The following is a 23,983-nucleotide window of genomic DNA, read 5'->3' as shown; positions in this document are numbered from 1 at the left end:
TGGTCACGGTCAACATCTAAGTTTCATTTAACACCACAAAGCATCTGTTAATTACTAAGCAACAAAAAACTAAATTGTTGTAAAAGCAATTTGTTCCACACATGTGATTTTCAGACCAAACTGACCTTATGCTTCGATCTCATACTTTTGGATTGGTCATCTCAATATGGTGAGGTTTTCACTTTAAAGAAAAGAGGAGATAGTGGAGAGCACGAAGAAATACAGGTTTAGTTTCCTGCCAAAAATTCATAGTAGGAAGAAGAGGTGATGGCCATGTATCTTGGGAAATAATGCTGCAGTATTGATATGGCTGTATGATAAACACAAACCTGCATATGTAACAACTACCTACTCACTGCAAGGATTTCTGCCACTGGTGATATTAGCTATCTATTTTACATAGCCTACCTGCCAGGCAGAAATAAACGGTGACACACTGAACAGGTTGCCAAGGAGGCTGTGGATGCCCCATCCCTGGAGGCATTCAAGGCCAGGCTGGATGTGGCTCTGGGCAGCCTGGTATAATGGCTGGTGACCCTGCACAAAGCAGGGGGGTTGAAACTAGATGATTATTATGGTTCTTTTCAACCCAGGCCATTCTATGACTCTATGACAATACGGACTTAAACAACACAATTCTAGAAACATAAGTAAATACGGGCAAACTGATAGTACTTATAGTGACACCTCTTTTGTTACTGCACCATTTCTCTTTGTTTCTTATTCTATAAGAACATACAGTAGCAATGGTCAGAGCATCCAGAACAAATAATCTGCAAGGTGACTCATAAATACTGCATACTGTCACATGAATTATTTTTATCTTTTATCTCTTTAAGATTACTGACTTCAGAAGAATGTCGGCCCTTGAAGAGCTAGTCCTGTCGTGCAGTGGCACAGAATCAATAGAAAACAACACTTTCAAAGCTCTGAGCTCCTTGAAGTCCCTGGAACTCTACAAAAATCAGCTAAAGCAAATACCCATCTTCCTCCCATCTGGCCTTGAAATTTTAAAACTCGCCGATAATTCCATCAACACTTTGCATGCGACTGATTTTGAAGGTTTGGTAAAACTAAGAGTGCTTGATATCAGGAACAACTTGATTGCAACTCTGCCTTCGAGTGCATTTTCTTCCCTTTGCAATTTACAGAGCCTCATTCTGGATGGCAACAACATGGAATTTGTGTCTGCACCACTTAAGCTTCCAAGGCTGAAATATCTGAGCATGGCTGACAATAGACTGAACTCTCTCCCAGCCAGCTTCTTCGCATCTTTTGGAAATCTACAGTTTCTCAGTTTAAGTGGAAACTTTCTGACAAAAGTGCCCCTTGACCTACCTAAGTCCTTGCTGTCACTAAAACTAGACAAAAACCAACTCAAAACAGTACAACTTCAAGACATGAAACATCTAGAAAACTTGTCTGAGTTCTTCCTTTCAGAAAATCAGTTGACATCAGTAGATGGTGCCCATCTCCTTCCTAACTTAACAACACTGGAGCTCTCTAAGAACCAGCTCCAGGCTCTGCCACTCAGGCTGCCAGGCAGACTGCAGAAACTTGACTGCAGCAATAACCTGATTCAGAGGGTGACAGCGCAAGAATTCCAAGGACTACAGGACTTGAAACACTTATTTCTTGACAACAATGCTGTCAGCATGTTTGAGGCAGGAGCTCTTCAGCATTGTGCGCAGCTTTCTAACCTAGCGCTGGAACAGAATCTCCTTATTTCTATCCCACTGAGGCAAGTGATTCTGAGGACAGCTGATTCACAGACATCATCTCTCCATCCTTAGATTATGAGAATGAGGGTGAAAGTGAAAAAACTAAACTGCTTTCAGACCCAGTCATAGTGGAAATCTACCCATACCACAAACCATCTGCCATAACTGGAACTAATTAGCACTGATTAGCTGTTTTCATTACATCTCTGGTCCCCAGTGATCCTTCTCCTTTCATATTTCTCTGCCAGTAAGGCTGCTTTATTTAATTAACACATAAGGAAGAGGAATCTGCTAGAAGAGTATAACAATCATTATAGGGAAGCTATACTGCTTCTTTAGATTTATCTTCACCCATCACACAAAATGAATAAAGCATTCAATAAAAAAGAAAGACAGCATGTTTAAAGCTGAAATTTCCACCAATCACATAGTTTATTATTGTTAAAATATTAAGATTTTGGGAGATGAGTCTGGTCTAAAACAATGTGGTTTTTAGTGAATATTATAATTACTATCTTCATTAAATTCACACATTATAAAGTTCTTGGATTACTTATAAAAGCCTCCTGCTTCAGGCTATAAGCAAAATTTCAGCCAAAGGAGCACAGAAGAAACATTCGTTGGGCTCATGCTATTCCTTAATGCCTCACTCACAGTGTTGGTCCTGGTCATTATCAGAGGCGGTGTGTTAAACCAAATGGAGGCTTGCCTGACATAAAATGGCAATTTTGTTATTTCAAAAAGCTGTGCAATAAGATGGCATAATTATGTAATTCCCTTAACATCAACTTGTCTAACACAACTTCACTATTAAGCCCTGTTTTCATGGCTTGTGGACAGATTTAACTGCACAAATAAATAACACAATAAAATTTCCATTTGTTTACCATGAGATCCTTTAGCATTTGAATCTATTGGGTTGAAGCTTTACAATCAGAAAGTGATTTAGTGGTGTATAAATATTTGATTTCAGTCTGTCTTGACAGGAATGCTTAATGCCTTCTAGTTACATTAGTATTGCCTAATCCATCTTATTTTACAACCCTCGTAGTCAAGGGAATTAACAGGAAGGAGTTCTCTATTAGCCTCTAAGAAGTACAGCACTTAGGGAAAGATTGGGTCTTTTATTTTCAACTCAACACAAATTTCAAGGAGAGGCTGTAAAGGTAAAGTAGGAAAGAAATGAGGAGAAGTAAAATGTGCGTACTTCATTGGTGTGCTTCCATGTATCTAATCTACTTGTGTGTGTTCATACAACTACGTGTTGATCACCAGTTAGTTGCATGGACACACAGCAATAGAAGTATTACTACTGACAGAACTAGCAGTCACCAGTATCACACGTTAAAGAATATAGTTAATGTGGCACAATTAATGGGACTTAGCACTTATTCAGTGGGAATCAGGAAAAAGAAAGGTTATTTCCTTTTTATCCAAAAGGTAAACAATAACATGAAATTTTCTCTAGTGGAACACATGTCCAAGTATTTGCAGGTCTCATAGAGAAGAGCCCAAACTCCAGAAAATCTTGCAGAGGGTAACTGGTCAGAATACAGGAAGAAGATTGACGACGGTCTCTGGAGCAGCAGCAGTAGTTGTCATGGTCAGCTCCTGAACGTACATGGCTTCTCTGCCAGCAGCAGGATCACACATCACATACCCAAACACAGTTACTTCTTCAAGATTAACAGAACTTAAAGTCAAACCATACAGCTGCAAAGCCCAACATTGGTACAGTGAGACTGTACAGGCTTTAGACTGTAATCTGGATAAATATCCCAGGTGATATCCTATTGCCTTTGACATCATTGGCTCTAGGATTTTGCTGCAGAGAACATCTTTCATATTACAGTGTCATATTGGACAACTATTATCATTGACTGTATTTAGGTTTCAAAATCAACTCATTGCAGCCAAAAGCACTGGTAAGACCAGTGGAATGACTTACCATTTCAACACATAAAATCCTCTTCTCACCCAGGGAATATAGCACAATAGAGAACTCCCTCGTTCTTGAGATATTCCCATTGAAGTTGCGGGGTCTTTGTAAAAACAGCAACTGCCTTTCAGCCCAAAAGGTCAAATTCAGCTTCACAAAACACAGCCAGTGAAGATCACAGCATACCCTCTATTAATTCTCAGAGCTATCTCAAATCATTTCATTGAGATAAAGCCAGATCAGCCTTTATGAGTTGTGGGACACTGCTGCTCAATTCTAAATAGTTCTTGGTATTATTACTTATAGTTTGTCTGAGAGTTTTCCTGAACAAGTTTCCTTAAAATCTCTAACCATGATCTTAATCTCATCACCTTGTATACTAAAGGAGTAAAATTAATTTTCTTAAAACCATTTCACACAAATTAACTGGCTTTTCTATTAAGCAGTTCTCACAGACCAGAGCAGAAAAACAGATTATAAATAAGCTAGACTTCTGGAATAAAAGTCTTATCACACAAATTATAATGCATGAAAACAAGAATGATATCCATCATCTAGTATGGTATCTCAAGATATTGGCTTTTTTTATTCTTTTAAATACAATCAGTTATAATTCTCAAAAGTACTATTTCAAAAGACCATAAAAAGCATTTATATTCTCCTTGTCGCTGGGCTTTTAAGTATGAAGTTTATTATCAGATGGAGTACTTTCAAATTAATTAAGTTTTGAATCTGCTGGCAGCAAGAGAACAAAAAATAGGGGAAAAAAAAAGAAGAAAAACTCTACTTAGTTATGAACTAAAAAACTTTTAAAAACAAACCATACACAGAAGTACTTGAGGGAGTAGAGTTGCCATGCTTTTCAAAACTCCTGGCCTTTCATGTTGCTATTGTTTGATCATTGGCATGTTTATGGCATTAAATAGTACAAAAAACATTTTTAAGTGTTCTTGGCACTCAACTGAATATGCAATTTACTACAGAGTAAAGCAGGTTAGTATAGGTCAGAACTGCAATAATTTGGGAAAACCATTCAAACGTGCATAGACGGTATTCCAACAACTTCAAATTAAATAAATAAATAAAGGATAGGAACATTTCAGGACCAGAATTTTTCCCTCCAGAAGACTACCTTTTTGTCAGTGATAGTTTTATTTAATATGCTAGATATGCCTGGGCACAAAGAGAATCAGTATAATGAATATAACAGATTTGTGTTGTTTTATTTTTATTCAGACTTCCGGATACCCTTGCTAGATTGGATCTAAAGGGAAATGACATAGAAGATGTTGGAGAACAAGAACTAAAGGACTTGAAACAGCTTCAGGTTTTAAATTTAAGGAACAACAAGATATCCGCCTTGGATCGCAAAGTTTTAGAGTATTTACCTCGTCTCCGGCATCTCTATTTAGATGGAAACCCTTGGAACTGCACCTGCGACCTTCTGAGGACCAGAGGAGTGTTGATGGCCAAAGGAACGGATGTGAGGGGAGGGCAGTGTGCAGCACCAGCAGAAAGCCGAGGAGAAAGCTGGATGTCTTCCAAAAAGATTCTGCAGCAGTGTGAAGATATTCTGTCTTCCACAGAAAAAAGCAAGGAGGATAGAAAGAAAATGAAACCTAATGAGGCCTCCAGCGTTGCAGTAAATACAGATGATGATTACTACGATTATGAACTAGATTAATGTCATGGTTAATCTATCATGAATGTTAAAGCTGTCTAGAGCTGCCCACCACCACCAGTATCCCTACTGACAACCACCTTGCTGGGTTGCCATTAAATTTTCCTCTTTAATTTGTACTATAAACGTCAATAGCTGGTGACAGAAGGGCTATAATAAAGATGCCATTATAAACGGAAATTTGTAAAAATAAGATTTGCCATTAGTACTGTGTAGCTTGAGGTAAATAAGAATAAAATTACCATCTCTTAGAAAAGCGCTCTGTAACTTTGTATGGACTTTTTAATAGTAAAGCATTCTCATAGTTGCATTTAAATAAATAAATAAACAAATAAATAAAAACAGAAAGAAAATCCTGCAATACTAAAAGGTATCATTACCTGTAGTGTGGTATTTGATACACTTAAACTCAGCTCAGCATGGAGAGTTACATGGATGTGGTCAATTCCCCAGGACTATTTGGAGGTTCTTGCTTTTGAAATGTTAATTTCAGTTTTCCAGAAATATTTGCCTTTTTGTTTTAGGCAATTTGAAATGATAGTAAACTAAATTAACCGAGCTCCAGGCAAAACACAGAGGGTTCATCTTCATCATGGCAGGTACAACAAACAGAAGAATCAGTGTCCCGGTTAATGAGGTTTAATGGTTGTTCCAAAGTTAATTAGTGAATGAAAAGGCTGGGGGTCAATTTGATCCAAATCTAATATTTTAAACAAAAGAAGGGACGCTCTCAGGAAACCATTTTCTACCTCTGCCTAGAACCAGGAGAAGGCCCAATGAGCCAAGGCTATTGCAATAATTTATTTTGTAGCCGATAAATGAATTGACCGCCATTCAGGTTGAGCTGCTGTATGTATGTATACCTTTGGGTTCACATGGAAGCGCACACTGCAAGTGCCCCTTTCACTGGTGGGAACCTTCTAGACTTTTGCAACACAAAAGGACTTCATGGTGTATGCATCAAATCTGATATATGTGCAAATTTTATCAGGCAGTTCTCAAAGTGCTTGAAAATTAAACAAAATTGGAATACCCATACCACTAAAAGCAGCGAATTACAAGCAGTAATCTAAGGGGCTTCCTGGCAGTTCATAAATCTCAGCTGATAAGTGAGGAGTAAGCACACCAGCAAATTACTTTTCAAAGCAAACAGTTTCTATTATTCTTTATCTTCTGCTGGCATTCCGTAACTGAATAATCACTCCCATTCGTAATGCCTGTTTTGTGAGGTGTCAGAGCTCAGCTATGGGGCCATGGCACCTCTGCAGGATCCACTGACACTTGAGTTTTTTAACACACTAAGCAACGTACGTTAAGAGGCTCACATTAATTCCTCTTTACATTTTAACTTCTGAACATGTCATCAGCTACAACTGTTGGTAGATAAAGATGTAGATGTTTATGGAACAGCACAAGCTTCCTAGCAGTTCGAATGCGTTGTTTTTGTTGGCTAATAATGGTCTGAGGAGGACATTCTCAATAAGAAAAGATATTTTCACACTGCTGTACTTTTCATTCAGCTCTGTACTGACGGCACACCCTCCCTTGTCACTTCAGCCCATTTGCCCAGGACAAGGCGGAAGGCTCTTGCACAACCTACTGCCTGTGAGGAATAGGAACCTGCACCTATAGGTCCTCATGCCTACGCACAGCTACAAGCCAAGACAAAACGCCTCCTGTACCTCACCCAGATAGAGGCGCTACACTAGAACGAGGCTGCCCCTCTGAGCCCAAACATGGCCCTCCTCCCACTCGAGTCAGCCTAAGCGGGCACGGCTCACACGAGGAAGGCAGAGGCGCAGAACGAGACACGCCGCACGTCCCAGAAAGGCCACACCCCGAGGCCGCCAGTGGGCGAGGCCCCGACATGCCGCTCCCCCCACACCCTTCCCCGCCTCTTCCCGTACGGCCACGTCATTCGCTCGCCGTGGGCGGAAGTGACGTCACTAGCCAGGCGGCCAACGGGCACCGCGCATGTGGCGGGGTGAGAGGTGAAAGATCAGGAGGGGAGCCAGGAAGATGGCGGTGCGGGCGACGGGCGCCGGGCGAGAGACGCGGACTCTGTGACGCGCGCGAAGCGATGGCGCGGCGTGCGGCGCGCTGCGGCTGAAGGCGGCCGTCGCGGGCCGTGCGCGGAGCGCTCCCCATGAGCGCGGTGGGGGGCCTGGCGTGGCGCGCGCTGCACGCCCTGCTGCGCGCATTGCTCTGCCTGCAGCGCGCGCTGCTGGCCGCGCCCCGCGCCTGGCTCCGACGCCGCGCCGCCGCCTCCTGCGCCTTGCTGGGCCCCGCCGCGCGCGCCCTCGCCTTCCCCGGCGCGGCCCGAGGGGTGCGGCGGCCCGGCAGGAGGCGGCCCGGGGTTCGAGCGAGGGGTCGCGCGGACGGGCGGGCCCTGCAGAAGCTGCCGCTGCACGTGGGTCTGGTGGTGACCGAGGAGGAGCCGAGCTACGCGGACATGGCCAGCCTGGTGGTGTGGTGCATGGCGGTGGGCATCTCCTACGTCAGCGTCTACGACCACAACGGTGAGCGGCGGGGGTGCACCCGTTATGGGGGGGGGAGAGAGGCAGGACGTCAAACCCATTGTATTCCGGGAGAAGATCTTATACTGACAGAGTGCTGAGGCGCTGGCACAGCTGCCCGGAGAGCTGTGGGTGCCCCACCCCTGGAGGTGTTCAAAAGCAGGGGTTGGGTGGGCTCTGAGGGTCCTTTCCCTCCAAACCACTCTGTATCGTTCAGTGCTTTCCTGTTGAGGGGGCAAAGCCAACTGTGTGATAATCTCAGCTGCCAGATAATCTCTGAGACTGCAGAAGCCAGCAGCTCGGGAGGGCTAATCGCATCCGAGGTGTGCTGTGCCGCTGTCCTCTCTGAGGACGAAGCCTCCTGCTGCTCATCTGGCAGTGCTTTTAATGTCTCTCAGAGAGACTAGGAAAGGCTGGCATTCAGCTGCTGTTTTGAACCTCTTCCGATGGCTGTCAAGAAACGTTACGCAGACTGGATTAGCTCTGTAGATCTATGACTGATTTAGGGGTGCTGTCTGCACTACGTGTCTCCTGGCGGTCTTTCAGAACAGCTCAGTAGTGCTTTCTACCAAAGTAGGTGGCAGCTGTTGTGGTCAAAGATGAAACTTAGAGCTGTGGTGGCCTTACCTCGATTGTGTGATTTTTAAAACTACTGCCATCGATGTCGTTGTTGCATCTCTGGTACTTCATATGTAACGCAAGACTCAAGTGGCCTGACCTTAGCTAAATCTTGTAAGGTCTTTCTAAGAAACTAGGCTTAACACCAGTCCCTTACCAGTTGATATTGACCTGTGTACAGCTGTTGCGGAACTTGTTATGCTATGTTTCAGTGGGAAAACACTTCCTCCTTTGGAAGTCAAAGAGTCTTCTAAATGTTTGCACAACACTTTGAGGGCACAGTGCCTCCTGGAAAGCCATTACTGTGTTGATGGTTTTGCTCTCAGCTTCAAAAGCATGCGGCCAGGTGAAATGCTACAGAGCAAGCATTGGTACTACACAAAAGTTTCCCTTGTGGCCTAAAGAGGAGAACTTGATTGTATAGTCCTTGTATTTTCTGTCAGTCCTCAAGTAAGTTATCTGCTATGTTGCCTGATTTTGTGTACGTATGTTTAATTTCTTCTTAGATCCCTGTGTGGTGTTGCACAAATACTTACCTGAACAGAATTGAGGAACAGATCTATCTGAAAGCTGTATTGCTTGTTACCCTTGATTTTCATATTTGAATGGTTGCAGGGTTGGCAACACTGAGGAGGGGTAGGCAATCACATACTGTCACTGAGGTCCTATCTGGAAGGGTGAAACCAGCTTTCAGCTTGTCTGTTTCCACTAATAGCAGAGTTACTTCTGCTTCTCCAGAACACGTGCTGAGAGCCAGTCAGACCTGGGACTGACTGGTACAAGGCTGTGCGTGTGATGAACAGAAACGATGAGGCTGTCCTCTGAAGAGTGATGCAGATGAAGTAACCCTGCAGAATGATTGTCAGCTGTTCAGAAAAACTATTTTGAGTGTGGATTAGCATGAGTGTAACTAATATATGCAAGCAGTCGAAGTTGTGTGCTAATAAGCTTTGTTAATAATACCCTTAAGCTTGAAAATAGAGCTATGATATCGTGACTTTAAGACGAAGAAATGTTTTATCCATAGCTAATATTATTAGACCTTAAATATCAGAATATACCAGTTTAACTACCAGCTTGAATTCTGATTTATTGGCACGTAATTGATGGAGGCAAGCCTTAATCCGCAGCAACTAAGTGGTCTAAATCATTAGCTATTGCCAGACTTCATGCGACAAGTCTGTTTTTACATATCTATGTTCTTTACTGATATTCAATGCATTTTTTGGGATACCAGACACGCCTGCTTTCTTCACAGAGCCTTTTATATTGGTGTCAGTGAGTTCTGAGCGACTAGTCATTCAAATGATTTGAGTATACACATTTCTGGTAGTAGCAGATGCATTGCCTTTCTCTTGGCACTGAGCTCCTTACAGTGTCTGGATTGAGCATAGAGCACTTCCAGTTAAGCCTGTAGCTACATAGGATATTGTAGTACCCTGCAATCTTGTTGCTAAATGTGGTTCTGAGCCATAGTGATGCCTGGAACCCTCAGCAGTAGCATTAATAAGTGAAGGTGAAAAAAGACAGCTACAACTTGCTGTTTTCAGTAGCAGAGAGTGAACCTGAATTATGCTTTGCTTGTTGTTATCTTAGGTGAGGGTTACTTCTGGTATGCTGATCTGCTTCATTGAGGTCCTGTGTTCATACAGTTGTACTTATTGTTGACTTAGCAAAAATGTGTTGTTGCTGCTGCTCGCTCTGGTAGAAAAGGAAACAAGGTGATGAGTACTCCGCTTCTTCATTAGAGGTGGTGGAGTATGCTTGGGTTCCTCTTCCTTCACTGCTTGTGTGTAACAGTGAGATTCTGGTCATTAAAACAGAAGGCTTTGGTTATGGGAATGCTCTTCCATGTTTGTGCTTCCTGGAAGGAAATGTCTTATTTTAGTTTCCTGTAGAAAGCTCATGTTAAAATGTGACCTTAATTGGGCTGCCTACAGGAAAAAGAGAGAAGTGTGACATTCTTCCAAGAAATACCAGATAAGCTGTTTATTTCTTTATAGTAGTGAAATTCTCAGATTTTCATAAACTAATTGAAGAAAAGATTAGTTCTGTATTCTTAGCTCTTCAAAATGAGAAACTCCACCCTAGCTGACCCAGGCATATTGCAGCAACTGCACTAGTAACTCCAAAGGCAACTTGGCTGGCTGGAGTTAGATATTCTCATGGGCGGTTACAAGAAAACTCAGTATGTTACAAATACATGGAACAATAATTGTAGAACCTCATCAGGTACTTGACTATCTTCTCTGAATCTGAAGGTCAGTAGTCTAAATGGTTGAAAAGTAAGAGTGCATAATGCGGAAGGACTTCAAGATAAGTAACTATCTTGTACTGTAATAAACATGCTGTGATATGACTTGCAGTACTTGGGTATTTTTCCTAAGCTGGGCCTACGCTGGCATCCTTCTGGTGTCTGTGGTGGTTGGGGCCTCTTTCTTTTTCCCATGTATCAAAATATTTTCCAGATATGCAGCAATCTAATGAGGTTCATGGTACTGTGTGTGTGAGTTATCAAATTTAGATTAATTGGACTTTATTTAAATGTAGGTTTTGATCAAGGATTTATTGTTGTAGTCATACATATTTCCAGTTGTATTCCTTGGTAGCAATCAAGCCACACTAGCAGAGTTGTTATCTCAGAGGAAGTAACTCAGTCTTCTCACACTTGAAGACTACAACTGCAACTGCCTTTCACCAACGTTAGATGCTTTAAGCTGCTTCTGTTATTTTGCTAGTCATGGGACACTGAGTGTTACTTCTGTTCATCAGTGAAGCTTTCCTGAAGTAGTGTGGAACAAGGATAGAGCAATTTTGGGAGGCTTGCAGTCTCTTGGCATCTGAATGCTTTGGGTTCCCGAGGAGATGCTTCTTGTTGGAGCGTTGTTAAGAGCCTCTAGTACTACTGTGTTGGACTTGAGTTTCTTTATCCTGGATTTAGCTTTCTGGTGAGCTGTTTGACTTCTGACCAATTGTTCTTTAAGAAATTCTTTGAAATAATAAGGTGCAGTAATAACCAAAAGAAATAATTTAATAAGCTGCAGGCTATGCCTTTAGGCTCTTCTAGATTGTTCAGTGGCTTACTTGATCTGATCAATTTACAAAACTGAGTATTTGGTGTATTTTCATGAAGAGGGAGCTAAGTATGTTGTGGCTGTGTGTCACTGGAATGCATTTCTGTCGCACTGATTCTGCTGTGGGTCTCCTCATGCTATGAAACTTGACATTCAGCAACTGTTTTGGTGTTCATTAGGTGGAGTCTCTAGACCGCGTGTTTAATGTGGGCTAAAGCCAGTCTGTACATGATAGCCTTATAGGGATAGGTAGTATGGAAGTAGTAATGCTTTTTCTCTTGATTACTAGTGAATTCTTGCAGGGACATTCTGTACTAGAACAGGAACTGTGGGAGGAGTGGTCACTGAATTCTGATTTTTGAATTCTTCCTGTTTTGCTAGCTGTAGCTTCAGTGGCTCTAACTAGAATGAAATTGAAGTGACTTCAACCGTTTTCAAACTTGGTTTATGTATTTTTCAGGGCTTCTGAAATAGATGATATTTTTTTGTGCTCAGTATCCTGTAATGTTTGTGTTATTACATTGCACCTTATGTTCTTATGTTCAACTTTTGCTACAAGACAGACATGGAGGCCCTGGAGCATGTCCAGAGAAGGGCAGTGGAGCACAGGTCTGAGGAATGTCTGAGGGAACTGGAATTGTTTCTTGTGGAGAAGAGGAGGCTCAGGGGTGAGCAGCTACTTGAAAGGATGTTGTGGTGATGTGGGAATTGGCTGCTTTTCCAGTGTGACTAGTGATAGGACTAGAGGGAATGACCTCAAGTTGTGCCAGTGAGATTCAAGTTGGACATTAGGAAAAATTATTCTCTCAAAGAGTGAGTGCTCAAACAAGCTGTCCAGGGGAGGCTGTGGAGTCACTGTACCTGGAGGTGTTCAAGAAACATCTAGATGTTGTACTAAAGGAAATGAATTAGTGGAGAAATATTAGTGGTAGGTAGAAGTAGGGCTGGATGATCTTGGAGGTCTTTTCCCGCCTTGGTGACTGATCCTAAACTGTAGCCAACGTGATCCAACACAAGGATGCAGCTTTTCATGTGTTAAAACAGTTTCTTGAATGTGCATTACTTGAACTGAGTTATGAATTGGTATTTCTCAAACTGGTGATAGTTGCAACAAGCCTGTTCTAAGTAAACTGGCACTGAAAGAGTTGAGAAAGCAAATGACTGGAATGCTATGGAAATGTGTTCTTTCATAGGCTTAGGTTTGGTAAGGTTCCTCTTGTAAAGAAGAGAGAATTTTTCTCCTGTGATTGCTTTCTTCTATCTTGCTTTAAATAGCAGGGCGAGTGAGAACATTGAACAGTAAGATGCTACCAAGCCATTGGCAGGTGCTAGTTTTGGCAGTCTGGTCTGACAGATCAGTGGCTGACACCACCTGGTGTTCTGTATGAGAGTGGTTTCTATGATTCGACTTGTCTGAACTGATTTATCATGTTTCTCATGCACCTGCAGACTTCTGCTTACACACTACATTGCCAGTCTCTAACCTTTAAATGCTGCAACACCAAAATTGACTGCAAATGGGCATGGCTTGTAACTATTCCAAAGCAGAGCAAAAGGTGTGGAATAGAAAAGAATCACGTAATGGAGGACTAATGCAGAAAGCTAACTGCTCTGGTTTGCCTCAGCTGTAGTGTGGCTGGAAACTAATGATCGATGGTGTACTTGTAGCTTGTGTTGTGAAAAGTACAGTTATACGTAGAAGTAGGTAACACATTCTCTGATGTTTTTTAATAAACAGAAGTTTTATACTCCATGGCTTTTGGAATGGTGATACTTAAGCATTTCAAGGATTGTACACACTTAACTTGCTGGAATATACACATTTCTACGAGCTTACTTTCAGAAACAAGAAATAATTGTAGAATACAGGTGAAATTTTCAGTGCATCAGAAACAGGAATGCTGCATTCTTCCTTGCTTAACAGCAAACAGCCATTGTATTACTTAATGTGTGACAAGACATCTAAATATGATTCTTAACGTTATAAGAAAGTTAATATTGTGGATTCACTTTCAACTTGTGGAAGAGTAAATAAAATAGGAAGGTGGTATTAAATGAAAACTTGGTGCCTTGGAACACTTCAGTAACAGAACTCAATTGGTATAATCACACAGTTCTATACCCTATTGTGCATAAGTTAACAACAGCATCTTCGGAACTAGCTTGAACGTATTTTCAAATAAACTTCATAAAAACATACCTGGTAGACGATTTGAGATCTTTTAGGGGAAGAGTCAATGTCTGAGCCACAACTGTATAAAATGATTTCTTGAAGTCAAATGAGTGTTTGGTCCGTGTGTCTTTCTGCTATACAGTGCAGTGATAAGGACAGGTCTCTTGTGCATTAAGTGAGAAACAATGTTCAGGGTCGAGTTCTTAAATACCACATTTAAAAAAGCATTCAGCTATTCTCTGATGTGCTTCAGGATCATCTCTGCAGGAGAAATGCAGGTGCATCAAGGTTAATGGATCAGTTGGAATTCTGATTTGGAGGTCTTTCTCAGGAAGTTGTGCTAGAAATGCACAGTACAACCACGAGAGCTTAGTCTGTTATGCTGCTGTTCCCAGAATGAAATAGGATCCAGTTTTGAACAGCTGAATGAGGCAGGTGAGCTAAATGAGAGTAGAAGTGAAATGCTTGTGGTTCAAGTTTTCTGATGCTTCTGTCCATCAAGCTTTCTGCCTTACTGATGTTTGTTCACCTGTCAATGTGAAATCAGTTGTAAATGTCATTAACATATATAATGAGGTTATCTTTTGCGGGAGATAATCTGGATGAGAAGAAAAACAGATGAATTTATCACCCATTAAGACATCTAGTAAGTCTGTATAAAACACTAACTCACTAGCATAGTAAATGCATTGCATGTTTTCATGTAGGGGTGGGAAAAAAACGCTAATGTATTATGATCCTAACCTAATACAGCTATGCTTATTCAGACTACTGCTGATGTGGAAACTGGTGTTTATAGCAGTTTCTAAACCTAGAATCAGGCTGAGGTGATAAATTGGAAGCATGACTGGAAAGTTGTATGCAAGTTCACTGTTTCTTGAGTGGTAAGTTGATTGTGCGGGCAGTTTTTAGACTGGTCTGCAGAAGTCCTTGCCATAGGATCTCCTGAATGAAACTTAAGCTCTTGGTAACAACCCCTGAATGCCCAGTGATAAAAGCTTTATCAGTTCCTATGTAAATATGCATATCTGTACTCTTTATTGTAAAGTAAATATTTAGGCTTTAATGCTTAATTTTACTGTAATTTTTAATTAGGAGTAGTGTAGTATAACTAAAAGCTGGAGTTCTAGAACAGCAATCCAAGCATGTTTGCTTAACCAAGCTTTTGACAACTCCTGAACTCAATGCATCTATGATAAGCATGCAAGTATGAAAAGATTGTAGGAACTGCATGAATTCATTGCATGATACAGCTTGTGAAGTCTCTTATTAGGAAACTGACATTGACAATTGTGTGAGTGGACAGTTACTGTGACCTGATGCACTGATTTAGTCATCTTCTGGCTCAGTTTAAGGCAAATTGCTTTGGTAGCTTATAACTTTACTAATTTCCATGTAAGTGAAAGCAGATGTAGATTTGCTACTGACAGCAGCGTGGGGCAATAAGGGAACTCAGTGTTACGGTAACATGATGGTCCCGTGCTGTTAGAGTATTGACGTCTCAAACTGTTGCTCAACATACTAAAGACAACGAAGTGATTCTTAAACCATCTCTTATGCAATTGTGAATTGCTACTTAAACCAGGCTGTGTAGAAGAGGAACAGAAGCACGTGAGAGTTGTCTCCCTGTATATGCTTTTGCAAGGTCACTGGAGTCATGTGCAGTTGCATTTGCTTTTGATTCTTATCATACTTGTGCATTCCAGTTTGAAACCAGTACTGACCATTTGATTTTCTTCTCCCAGTACAGTGTCAGACTTGTTTTTATAGTACACTGTAGTATGTGGCTGACATGTATCTTTTTTTTTAAGGTATTTTCAAGAGGAATAATTCAAGACTGATGGATGAAATTTTAAAACAGGAGCAAGAACTCTTAGGATTAGACTGCTCCAAATACACAGTGGAATTTGCAAATCAAGACAAAGCTGATCAAGGTAAGGTGAATTGAGGGTGGACAGAGACTAGTATGACTTTAGTTGTATATAGATCGTAATTCTGCTTTTATGTAAACACGTTCATATGTACTATGACCTTTTCCTTCATTAACCACTGATTATCAGAACACACAACATTCCTAGGTTAGTATTAAGCTTTCAATATGATTGTGTTTATAACTCACAGTGAGTTCTTGCTCTTCCCTATGCCAAGGCATCATTACTGGGTAGTCCAGTCTTTCTGTTAGCAAAACTCTTGCGCCAGAGACCCCTTTAATACATCAGTGTAGCTCAGCTTCCCACTGCTTGAGTGAAACTAATTGTTTTGCTGAGAGACTTGAAAAAGGAAGGGAACTATTATTAGGTTAACAATGCGTACAATTGTTTCTCCAAACTTATGCTTTACCTCGGAGTTGGAAGGATGTGGAAGAGCAGAACTGTTGGTTATTGTGTTAATGCGTAACAAGGAATGCAAAGGGCATACAGAATACTAATCTGTCAGTGCTGTTATGTCGTTTTAAAGACTGTTTCTCTGTATGACAAATAGATCAAATATTCTCAAGAGTTTTTTATTGTGGTGGCATTTCGTAGACTGAGTGTACGTGTTCTGATGTCTTCAAAAGAACACAAAATACAATTGTAAGCAGTTAAATTCATTACTGACATAAGCTGTGTATTTTAATGTTAGTGTGCTTTGTATTTAACCCAGTTACTTCAAGCTGGGTTTAATACACCAGTTTTTTGTAGCCTTTAGCTTCCTTGCTAAGTTTACCTCTTAGGTACTTTATCCTGCCTCACAATAGCATAGGCATCCATGAGATTATGCCTGTGATTTAAGAGGCTATTTTACAACAATTACAGTTCAATGGATAAATTCTGGTAGTGTTACGTAGTTCCTACCTTCTCTGTACTAAGTAATCTTAGATCATTGTTGCAGCATCACTTTTGGAGTGCTGTGGAAATCCTGTAATCATATTTGGGGAGAGCTGTAGCTTAATCCTACTGTCAAATGAATGTTCAAAGTAGTTTAAGGCACCTTCTCATAAAGGATAAGAATTAGATCTTTCTACGTTGCTTGCCGCACCCAGATCAGTAATTCAGTACCCTGTTCTTAGTGCTTTTCATGACCATGTTAGAACCTATACAAGTTTCTCTGGAACAGTCTGCATTTGAAGGTTGATTTTAATTAAGCCATTTCTCACAGGCCTCTTCAAAATAGTTGCTTTAGGCTTGATTTTTTTTTTTTTTTAGCAATAGCAAATCCAGAAGCTTCTTACTAACTTCTTTTAATAGCTGAGTGATGTATACTTAAGACTAGTTATACAATACATGAAGTGAACTAACTTACTTTCTGTCATACCCTGTGAATATTTAAAGCACACTTAAAACTGTATTTTTGTTACTTTTAAACTGTGTTTTGTACTTTCAGTTTTAAATTGCCAATCTACATTGAAGGTGCTGTCTCCAGAAGATGGAAAAGCAGACATAGTAAAAGCTGCTCAGAACTTTTGTCAGTTGGTAGCACAACAGCAAAGAACGTATACAGACCTGGATGTGAATGTGTTAGACAACTTGTTAAGTAGTAAGTATGATATAGTCCCTCAGGAGGAGGGAAACATTATGCAATTCATAACTAATTTGACTTCTTATATACTTACAGCATGTATGTATCTTTGTATGTAGTCTATTGGAATAAGTTATGCTGAGTGCCATCAAACTTGTGCTCAAAAGTCTTGCTGTTTTGCTGCTTAGATCTGTTTAAAGAAAAAGCTCCAAAGGAAACCCTAAGCTAAGTTGGAGCATCTCATTTTCACAGAATTTACAAGCTTTGTGGGATGTTCTGGAAAAAAGTACTTCTGGGATAAGCTGAAATTAGACTTACAAGTAAGGTTAACTTCTTGCAATCTAGCATGCTGCAAGCCTAGGTGTGAGTGGGGAGTCTTTACAGTTCTAGTTGCAGGTATTAAAACTGCCTAACTATTGGCCCTGAGTTGAACACAAATAACAGGGTACTTATTGATCCTTTGCTGCTGTGTAACCCACTTCAGTTATCTCCATTACTACTTCATGCAGATTACTGACTCTCTGTGCTGAGGTTGCATGGCTACTTGCAATAGCTGTGAAAAGGGCAGGGCTGCCCTCATTGCCTATGACAGAGGAACAGTATTGTGCTAAGGAGCTTGAGTACTCTTTCAACTTGTCTAGATGATCAGTATGTGTTAAGTGCAACTGGGTTCAGGTTTCAGTTAGCGCAGTTCAACTTGCATGTCTGCAGGCAAGCTGTGTGCCTGGTACACTGCTACAGTGTGGCTTCCACTGGAGTCTAGAGGGATTTCTCTCTTCCCTCCCTCATCACCCAAACAAGTGATCAGATGAATTGCACTGCAGCAGATCTGCTCTGCAGATTAGACCCTTTAGTCTTAACTAAATTTTCCCTTTTTTAAGCGTATGGCATCTTATCTTCTTACAGTAGTGGAATTATTAAATGGGTGTTTAATATGACCACTGAGAAAGTAACTTAGATGTCTAGCCTGTTATGCCCCAAAGCAATTTAAGAAAGTGGATGATTGCTTCTGTAGAAGTTACCCATCTTGAAGAACTGGTGCCAGTGATACCCATATATGTATTCTGGCCATTGGTGCTGAAGTAGAGCTTATCAAACACTTGTTCCTGATCTACTATCCTTGCATGTGTCCGTTGATCAAGTAATGCATGATAGCTGAGCACAGAAATCGAGATTTTTAGTCTGTCAAAACCGTAAACTTTCAAAATAAACGGTGTGGCTTGTAACTAAAGATAATATCAATAATGAGTCCTGCTTATTAATCTGCTTGTTTTTAATGCCTAAGACAGTTGGAAGAATTAGTCTTCCACGACTGACTTAGTTCATGAAACTGCTCATTTTAGTTGTTGTGTTTAGTTTTAGTGTATTCTCAATTGCAAGGTGTCGAACATAAATGCCTGAGTTGCTGATTTAAATCCAGAAGGAATTCTGAAAAGCAGTACTTAAATAGCAGTAATCCGAGGATTTTCATTCAGGAGAGTTCTGTAAGCTTCTGATTTTTTTTTTTCACATTGATTTAAGTACATGATAATATTGGTTTTTTTATAACTTCCTCATGTAGAATGTGCTTATTGAAGTCTGGTTCTAAAGTGATGGGGTTCTAACTTATGTGGCTTTTTAGGTTCTTCATTCTTGCTCGAGTTCTTACAGCCTAAGTTTTCTTCAGTGTAGCTGTAGTTTGTTCTCAGCAAGCTTTCTTTCAGAAAAGTAGGTGCCAGCTGCATTATAATACCTCTACTTGCTGTCTCCCTTTTCAATAATGAATATGGTGATAATGCTGTTCAAGTTAGTCTAGCTAATCTATGTGGAGAAGTCGTAATATCAGCTCTACAAATTCATTCACGTTTACCTCATAAAACTCCTGGCTTTAGAAGGGATGTTGTGAGATTTCTTTTCCTCGAGTGTCTGAGCCTTCTTGCCTCCTCATGGATTCTGCTACTTGGGTCCTTCTGTCTTTTGTGTGCTGAACTTGAAGAGTGCTTTCCTTCTCTTCTGAGGGAGTTTCCATATGCAAAGTATCTGTAGTGTTGATGCATTTAGATAGAGAAACGGATGCAAGGTAGAAGGCACAGTACTGTATTTGAATAGGCTGTTCTGACAGTAACACTGTACACTGTTCATTTTCCTTCTTCAGATAGGAGCCAGAAGGAAATATTAGAATTAACTGGGCTCTCTGAAGGTCTTTTCCTGTTTGAGAAATTCATTGCAGTGTTGGAAGATCCTGCTGCTGAACTGACCAGCTGAGGAGTACTCAGCTTCTGAATCAGCTGATGAGTAAAGCTGTCCACTTCCACCAGAATCCCCATTTCTAAGTATTGGCTGCTTCCCTGCAAAGCTGTTTCATACTAACATACCAGCTTACCAATAAATAAGCAGCTTCAGCTTTATACTTCTCTGTTCTCTTTGAGATAAGCTCTAAACTGTGGCTTTAGTAGAAATGCTTAGGGAATGCTTGAGGAAAACAGCTTATTTGTCTCTGACAAAAAGTTTACTGTTGCGATGATTCAATGAGGAGGGAGGATATGAATTTTTTTTGATATCTTCAGCTTCAATTTTAGAATGGGGATGGAGGAGAGGAAATCATATGGGACCTTAGTTTTGTTTTTGTTCTTCTTGATGTTAAGTTCCTCTACTAAGTTTAAGCTAGTACGTGTTTTGTTTAAAATAATAATAGTAATCTGAAGTTAGGAGCAAGTAGGCAGCGTTGAATTTTGTCATCTGCTAAAGGTAAGAATTACACAGTGCAGGAACTCTTGCAGTTAAGTTGTGGAATTAGTGGATATTAGGAAGGGCAAGAGGAAGTATCATGGAGTAATCATTGCTCATAGCAGCAATATGGCAAAGTAGGATTATGACTGCTGAAATGCTTTTTGAGGTGAGCTGGACAAGTGCATGAGGAACAGTTTACCTTTTTGGTCTCCTTTTGGTATAGTACTGTTTTCCACATGTTGTCTTAAAATTGCTGGAATTAGCAGAGAAAGTTGGACTAAGACTGTTCATTCTAAGCATGTTGCCTAGGTCAGTTCTAGTCTGTAGTACCTCAGGTGTGACAAATTGTATGAAAGGGGCCACTAATTGTTGCCTTCCTTGGAAGGTCAGTAGGAAGCTCTCGTGGTGTACAAGACAGCAAGCTACTGAAGATTTAATTAGTTTTTCTTAACATGGGGAAAATTCCAAGCTCATAAAACTGTAGTACTCTTCAGCTTTTTGGGGGGTGAGATCTACTGCCTTGAGCAGCTGTATATATGCCCAGTTCCAGAGACTGGGTATAGGCAATGAAATCATCAGAGTGCAGGTTAGACTAGTTGAACAATGGTGGCTGGGGTTTTACAATATGGATAGTAAGAGTGGGGGTGCCTGGCGAGCTGTGTCATGTAGCCGTGCCTTGGGTGAATCATGTCTGCTTACTAATGAGGAATAAGGCTTTTTTTTGCTCATTCTAACCAGGAAGATGCCACTTGCAACAATTTGTCTAAAAACTTTGTAGTAAAAATTTTTACATGTCTGTGTAGCTCTATTCTGAGCAATCAGGCGATTAATCTGGCAGTACTTTTTTACAAGATGTTTTCTTGCTAATCAGTGATACCAGGTTTTCTATTTTTTCAATGAAATGTCCTTAAGGTTATTTTGTTAGTGGCTCTTTTACTGCACTTGACAGTAAATCCACATAGTTAAGACTACAGTAAGTATGTGTTGGGATGTAATATGTTTGGCTCTATTAAAATCAAGTTTGCCAAGACAAAACTAGAACAAGTCAGTTTTAACAGCACTGTTATGGTTTGCTGTTCTTTAAAACAATCTAACTGTTCCCATCAGTGCCTTACCAAGTATTCGAAAACTAAAAGCATTTAATTACAAAGCAGATGCCTTGAGATGACTTAAAAACAAATCTTCTGGGGAGTTTGACAAAAGCTAATTTAATTTGTTCTTGCAGGTACAAGTGGATTTCCAGATCCTGATTTAGTCTTGAAGTTTGGTCCTGTGGACAGCACATTAGGGTTCCTTCCCTGGCACATCAGACTAACAGAGATCATGTGAGTCATCTATAATTCCTGTGGAAACAGTTTGAAATAATATGTAGCTGAATAAGTCTGTGTGACCTACCTAACAGGAATAGCTGCAAGAGGAAACATGTTTAGACAAAAATATCCAGAACTTGATGTCAGGCTTTAAGAGTTATTAAATGAGAACCTGTCATACTTCCTGCACTGTTGCTACTTCGGCTATGGTGAGGCAACAGCAAACTTTACTTCTGTTACCTTCTATTCTCTGTGATCTGATCCAAGTTCAGTTGGTGTTCTTTAAATGGGTTCTGGTACCTTACAGCTTTCTATGTCCTTTACGTTGTCAAGTTATCCTATCAGAGAAACCAGATGATGGATGCCTCCAGATTGCCATTCATCTTTAGTAGTTAAACTGACTGTAGTTGCTGTATTTCTTAAGTCTGAGAGTGTTTATAAGGGCACTGAAAAACATGTCTGGACAGAACTGTTTTCTTCCAACTTTTGCACAATGTGAAAGTGCCTTTGTAATTTAATGGGCAGGTTTCAATTGAAAGGGTGGCAGAACACTGACAGCAACTTAATTACTATGGAGTTGCATGAGGGCTACGGTATTGAGAAACTCTACCATGTTGCAAAGACAGTAGCTTGCTTTCAATAGACTGGCCAGCCGTATCAATCGTGATATTTATAAAAGCTTATTAACTCTTTCTATCTTGCTTTCTCAGTTCTTTGCCTTCCCACCAGAACATCAGCTACGAAGACTTTTTCTCTGCCCTCCATCGCTATGCAGCCTGTGAGCAACGCTGGGGAAAGTGACTTTTGGCTGAGCACACTGAGTTGTGCTTTCCATGGAAAGGAATTGATGTCTGTTTACAACCACCTGTGACCCATAAGTCTGGTTCATAGTCCTTTCTTAATTTATCAACAAATTCAATAAAGTGTCTTACCTTTCTAAAGAGTCTGTGTGAATGCGTGAGAATCTGTGGGGAAGGGGAAATCCACAGGTTTGCTTTATGATAAGACATTTATTGCAAGCAAAGCTCTTCAAACCTGAATTACCCTCACTTTTATGTCCAGATGACCAGAAGAGCATGCAAGAATGTGTGAAATTCACAGGACAGTGTAGGTAAGGATGTTATCCCCTTGAAGGTTCGTGTCCCTCAGGTTTAATTTTAATTCTTCATGGTCAATTTCAGAGCTTATCACCTGATTATTTTGTATTTACTATGTAATGTCTGAATTTTAGAAGTCTGTATTGGTTCTGTTAACAGCTTAATAGACTGCTGCTTAGCTGTCAGGGCTAAGTCAGCAGTAACTCTGGGAGTGAAAGGTTCTATTAAAGAAGAATGGAAGCTTCTGTGGTAAGTGGATTAGGCAGTATGCTTATTAATGCTCATACTATGCTTTTTTTTTTTAAGAGATAAAAGTGAAAAAGCAAAATACTCCTATTTCTTTGAGTGATATTTCTATCACAGGCCCATTTTCTATGGGGAATAAGTATAAATGTAATTCCACATAGAATTCTAGGCTAAAGTGACAAGCCGGTTAAGGCTCTGGCATCACCTGTGGGGAAAATCTGAAAATGTGCTAGGCCAACTACTGCAGCTGCTGCCACTTGCTTCTTGTGCTTGTGTACCCAGCAGAGGAGTGCTTAAGCTTTCTGTTAGGTGTATTTTGAGCTGTGTGTTAGAAGCTCGAATGGTGTTTCACAACAGATGAGAAGAAGGTCAAATGAAGCTGCACTAAGAAGCAGTACCTCAGATTTGAGAACATAGCTAGAAACACTAGCTAAGGAGTCTTCATTGTGGAATGTCTTATTCTAGTTGCTCTCTGCATACTGAAAGTGCTTGGAAGTTAAGTCTTCATAGCAGCATTTGGATGAAGCAGTATGTTCAGAGCTGTGTTGTTTGGACACAAACATGAATATTTCCACCTTCTGGCCAGCATGCTACAGAACTGCTTGATGCTTCATTCTGGGAGTTCTTTTCCCTCTTTTACCTCTCCCCTTCTGGAAATGAGCCTGGATTTATTTTCTTCAGGATAGATCTGTCACCAGAAGGAGAAACTTCCCAGGGGAATTGCAAGACTTTAAAATACACTGCTTCACAAAGAAGGAAACTTAATTGTTGTAATAATGTTGTAAGAGTCTGCATAAGCTTAGCTGTAGGCTTTGGTTTGTTTTTTTTTTTTGTCATGTTAAGATTAGATTTCAGTTGTAAGAGGGGGCTGCGGTCTATTTTATTTCATGAAAGAAAAAGATGTTTAATCAGCTAATGTTATTAACATCATGTGACATTCCATTAGAGCTGGAATATAGTTGGCTCCTTTACAGTTTGATTTCTGATGTTTGCCAGGTGTTATATTGCAGAGAAGATGTGATGTTTCCTGGGTTTTGCCTGTGCCACGGGAGACGTTTCTCACCAAGGATTAGATTTAACTTTTTGTTTGAAGGGCAATCCTGAGTACCGAAGGTTAACTGCGTTATGAGTTTGACTTTATCAAAGTGAAAGGTTGTGTGTAAATTACCTTGTATGCATGCTGGTATGTCACTAAAGCAGTTCTGGTGCTAGCAATAGAGAGAAAAATGAGAAATGTTTAGTTCTCAAAAATAATCTTTTTTTTTTTAATGTTTGTGTTCAGCTGCCAAAGAATACTTATTTTATCTGAGCCGCCATTGCTCCTCTGATTCCTGCATCTCAACTAACAAACCTTGTTTTCATTGTAGATTGATCTCAAAGTCTAGAACTTGTCTACGGAGG

The 23,983-nt window shown here is 40.4% G+C and overlaps 1 protein-coding gene and 1 long non-coding RNA gene across 6 annotated transcripts; one reads left to right on the top strand and one right to left on the bottom strand.

Annotated features, from left to right (window-relative positions):
- Window positions 1-4,225: 4,225 nt before the first annotated feature.
- On the bottom strand, window positions 4,226-7,181 carry LOC112532210. Its single transcript, XR_003074648.3, has 2 exons — window positions 5,722-7,181; window positions 4,226-5,233 (listed from the first exon to the last, which is right to left on the bottom strand). It is a non-coding gene; the product is annotated as an uncharacterized LOC112532210 (long non-coding RNA).
- Window positions 7,182-7,286: 105 nt separating this feature from the next.
- On the top strand, window positions 7,287-22,182 carry NUS1 (NUS1 dehydrodolichyl diphosphate synthase subunit). Of its 5 annotated transcripts, none has more exons than XR_005858180.2 (5): window positions 7,287-7,860; window positions 15,534-15,656; window positions 17,086-17,238; window positions 19,355-19,532; window positions 21,155-21,259. XR_005858180.2 is itself a non-coding variant. In XM_419766.8 (5 exons), exons 1-5 carry the CDS (start codon window positions 7,488-7,490, stop codon window positions 22,038-22,040), a joined length of 840 nt encoding a protein of 279 aa, XP_419766.4. In that variant the 5' UTR covers window positions 7,287-7,487; the 3' UTR covers window positions 22,041-22,182. The 5 variants fall into 5 exon arrangements, 4 of the variants coding, with proteins under 4 accessions (XP_419766.4, XP_040553457.1, XP_040553458.1 ...); XM_419766.8 differs by lacking the exon at window positions 19,355-19,532 and adding an exon at window positions 21,950-22,182 and having other exon boundaries at window positions 21,155-21,254; XM_040697523.2 differs by lacking the exon at window positions 21,155-21,259 and adding an exon at window positions 17,473-17,540.
- Window positions 22,183-23,983: the final 1,801 nt, after the last annotated feature.

Source organism: Gallus gallus, chromosome 3, assembly GCF_016699485.2.
Source record: "Gallus gallus isolate bGalGal1 chromosome 3, bGalGal1.mat.broiler.GRCg7b, whole genome shotgun sequence".
Classification (NCBI taxonomy): Eukaryota; Metazoa; Chordata; class Aves; order Galliformes; family Phasianidae; genus Gallus; species Gallus gallus.
The sequence above is the reverse complement of the archived record's forward strand: the minus strand, read 5'-3'. Positions and strand labels throughout refer to the sequence as shown.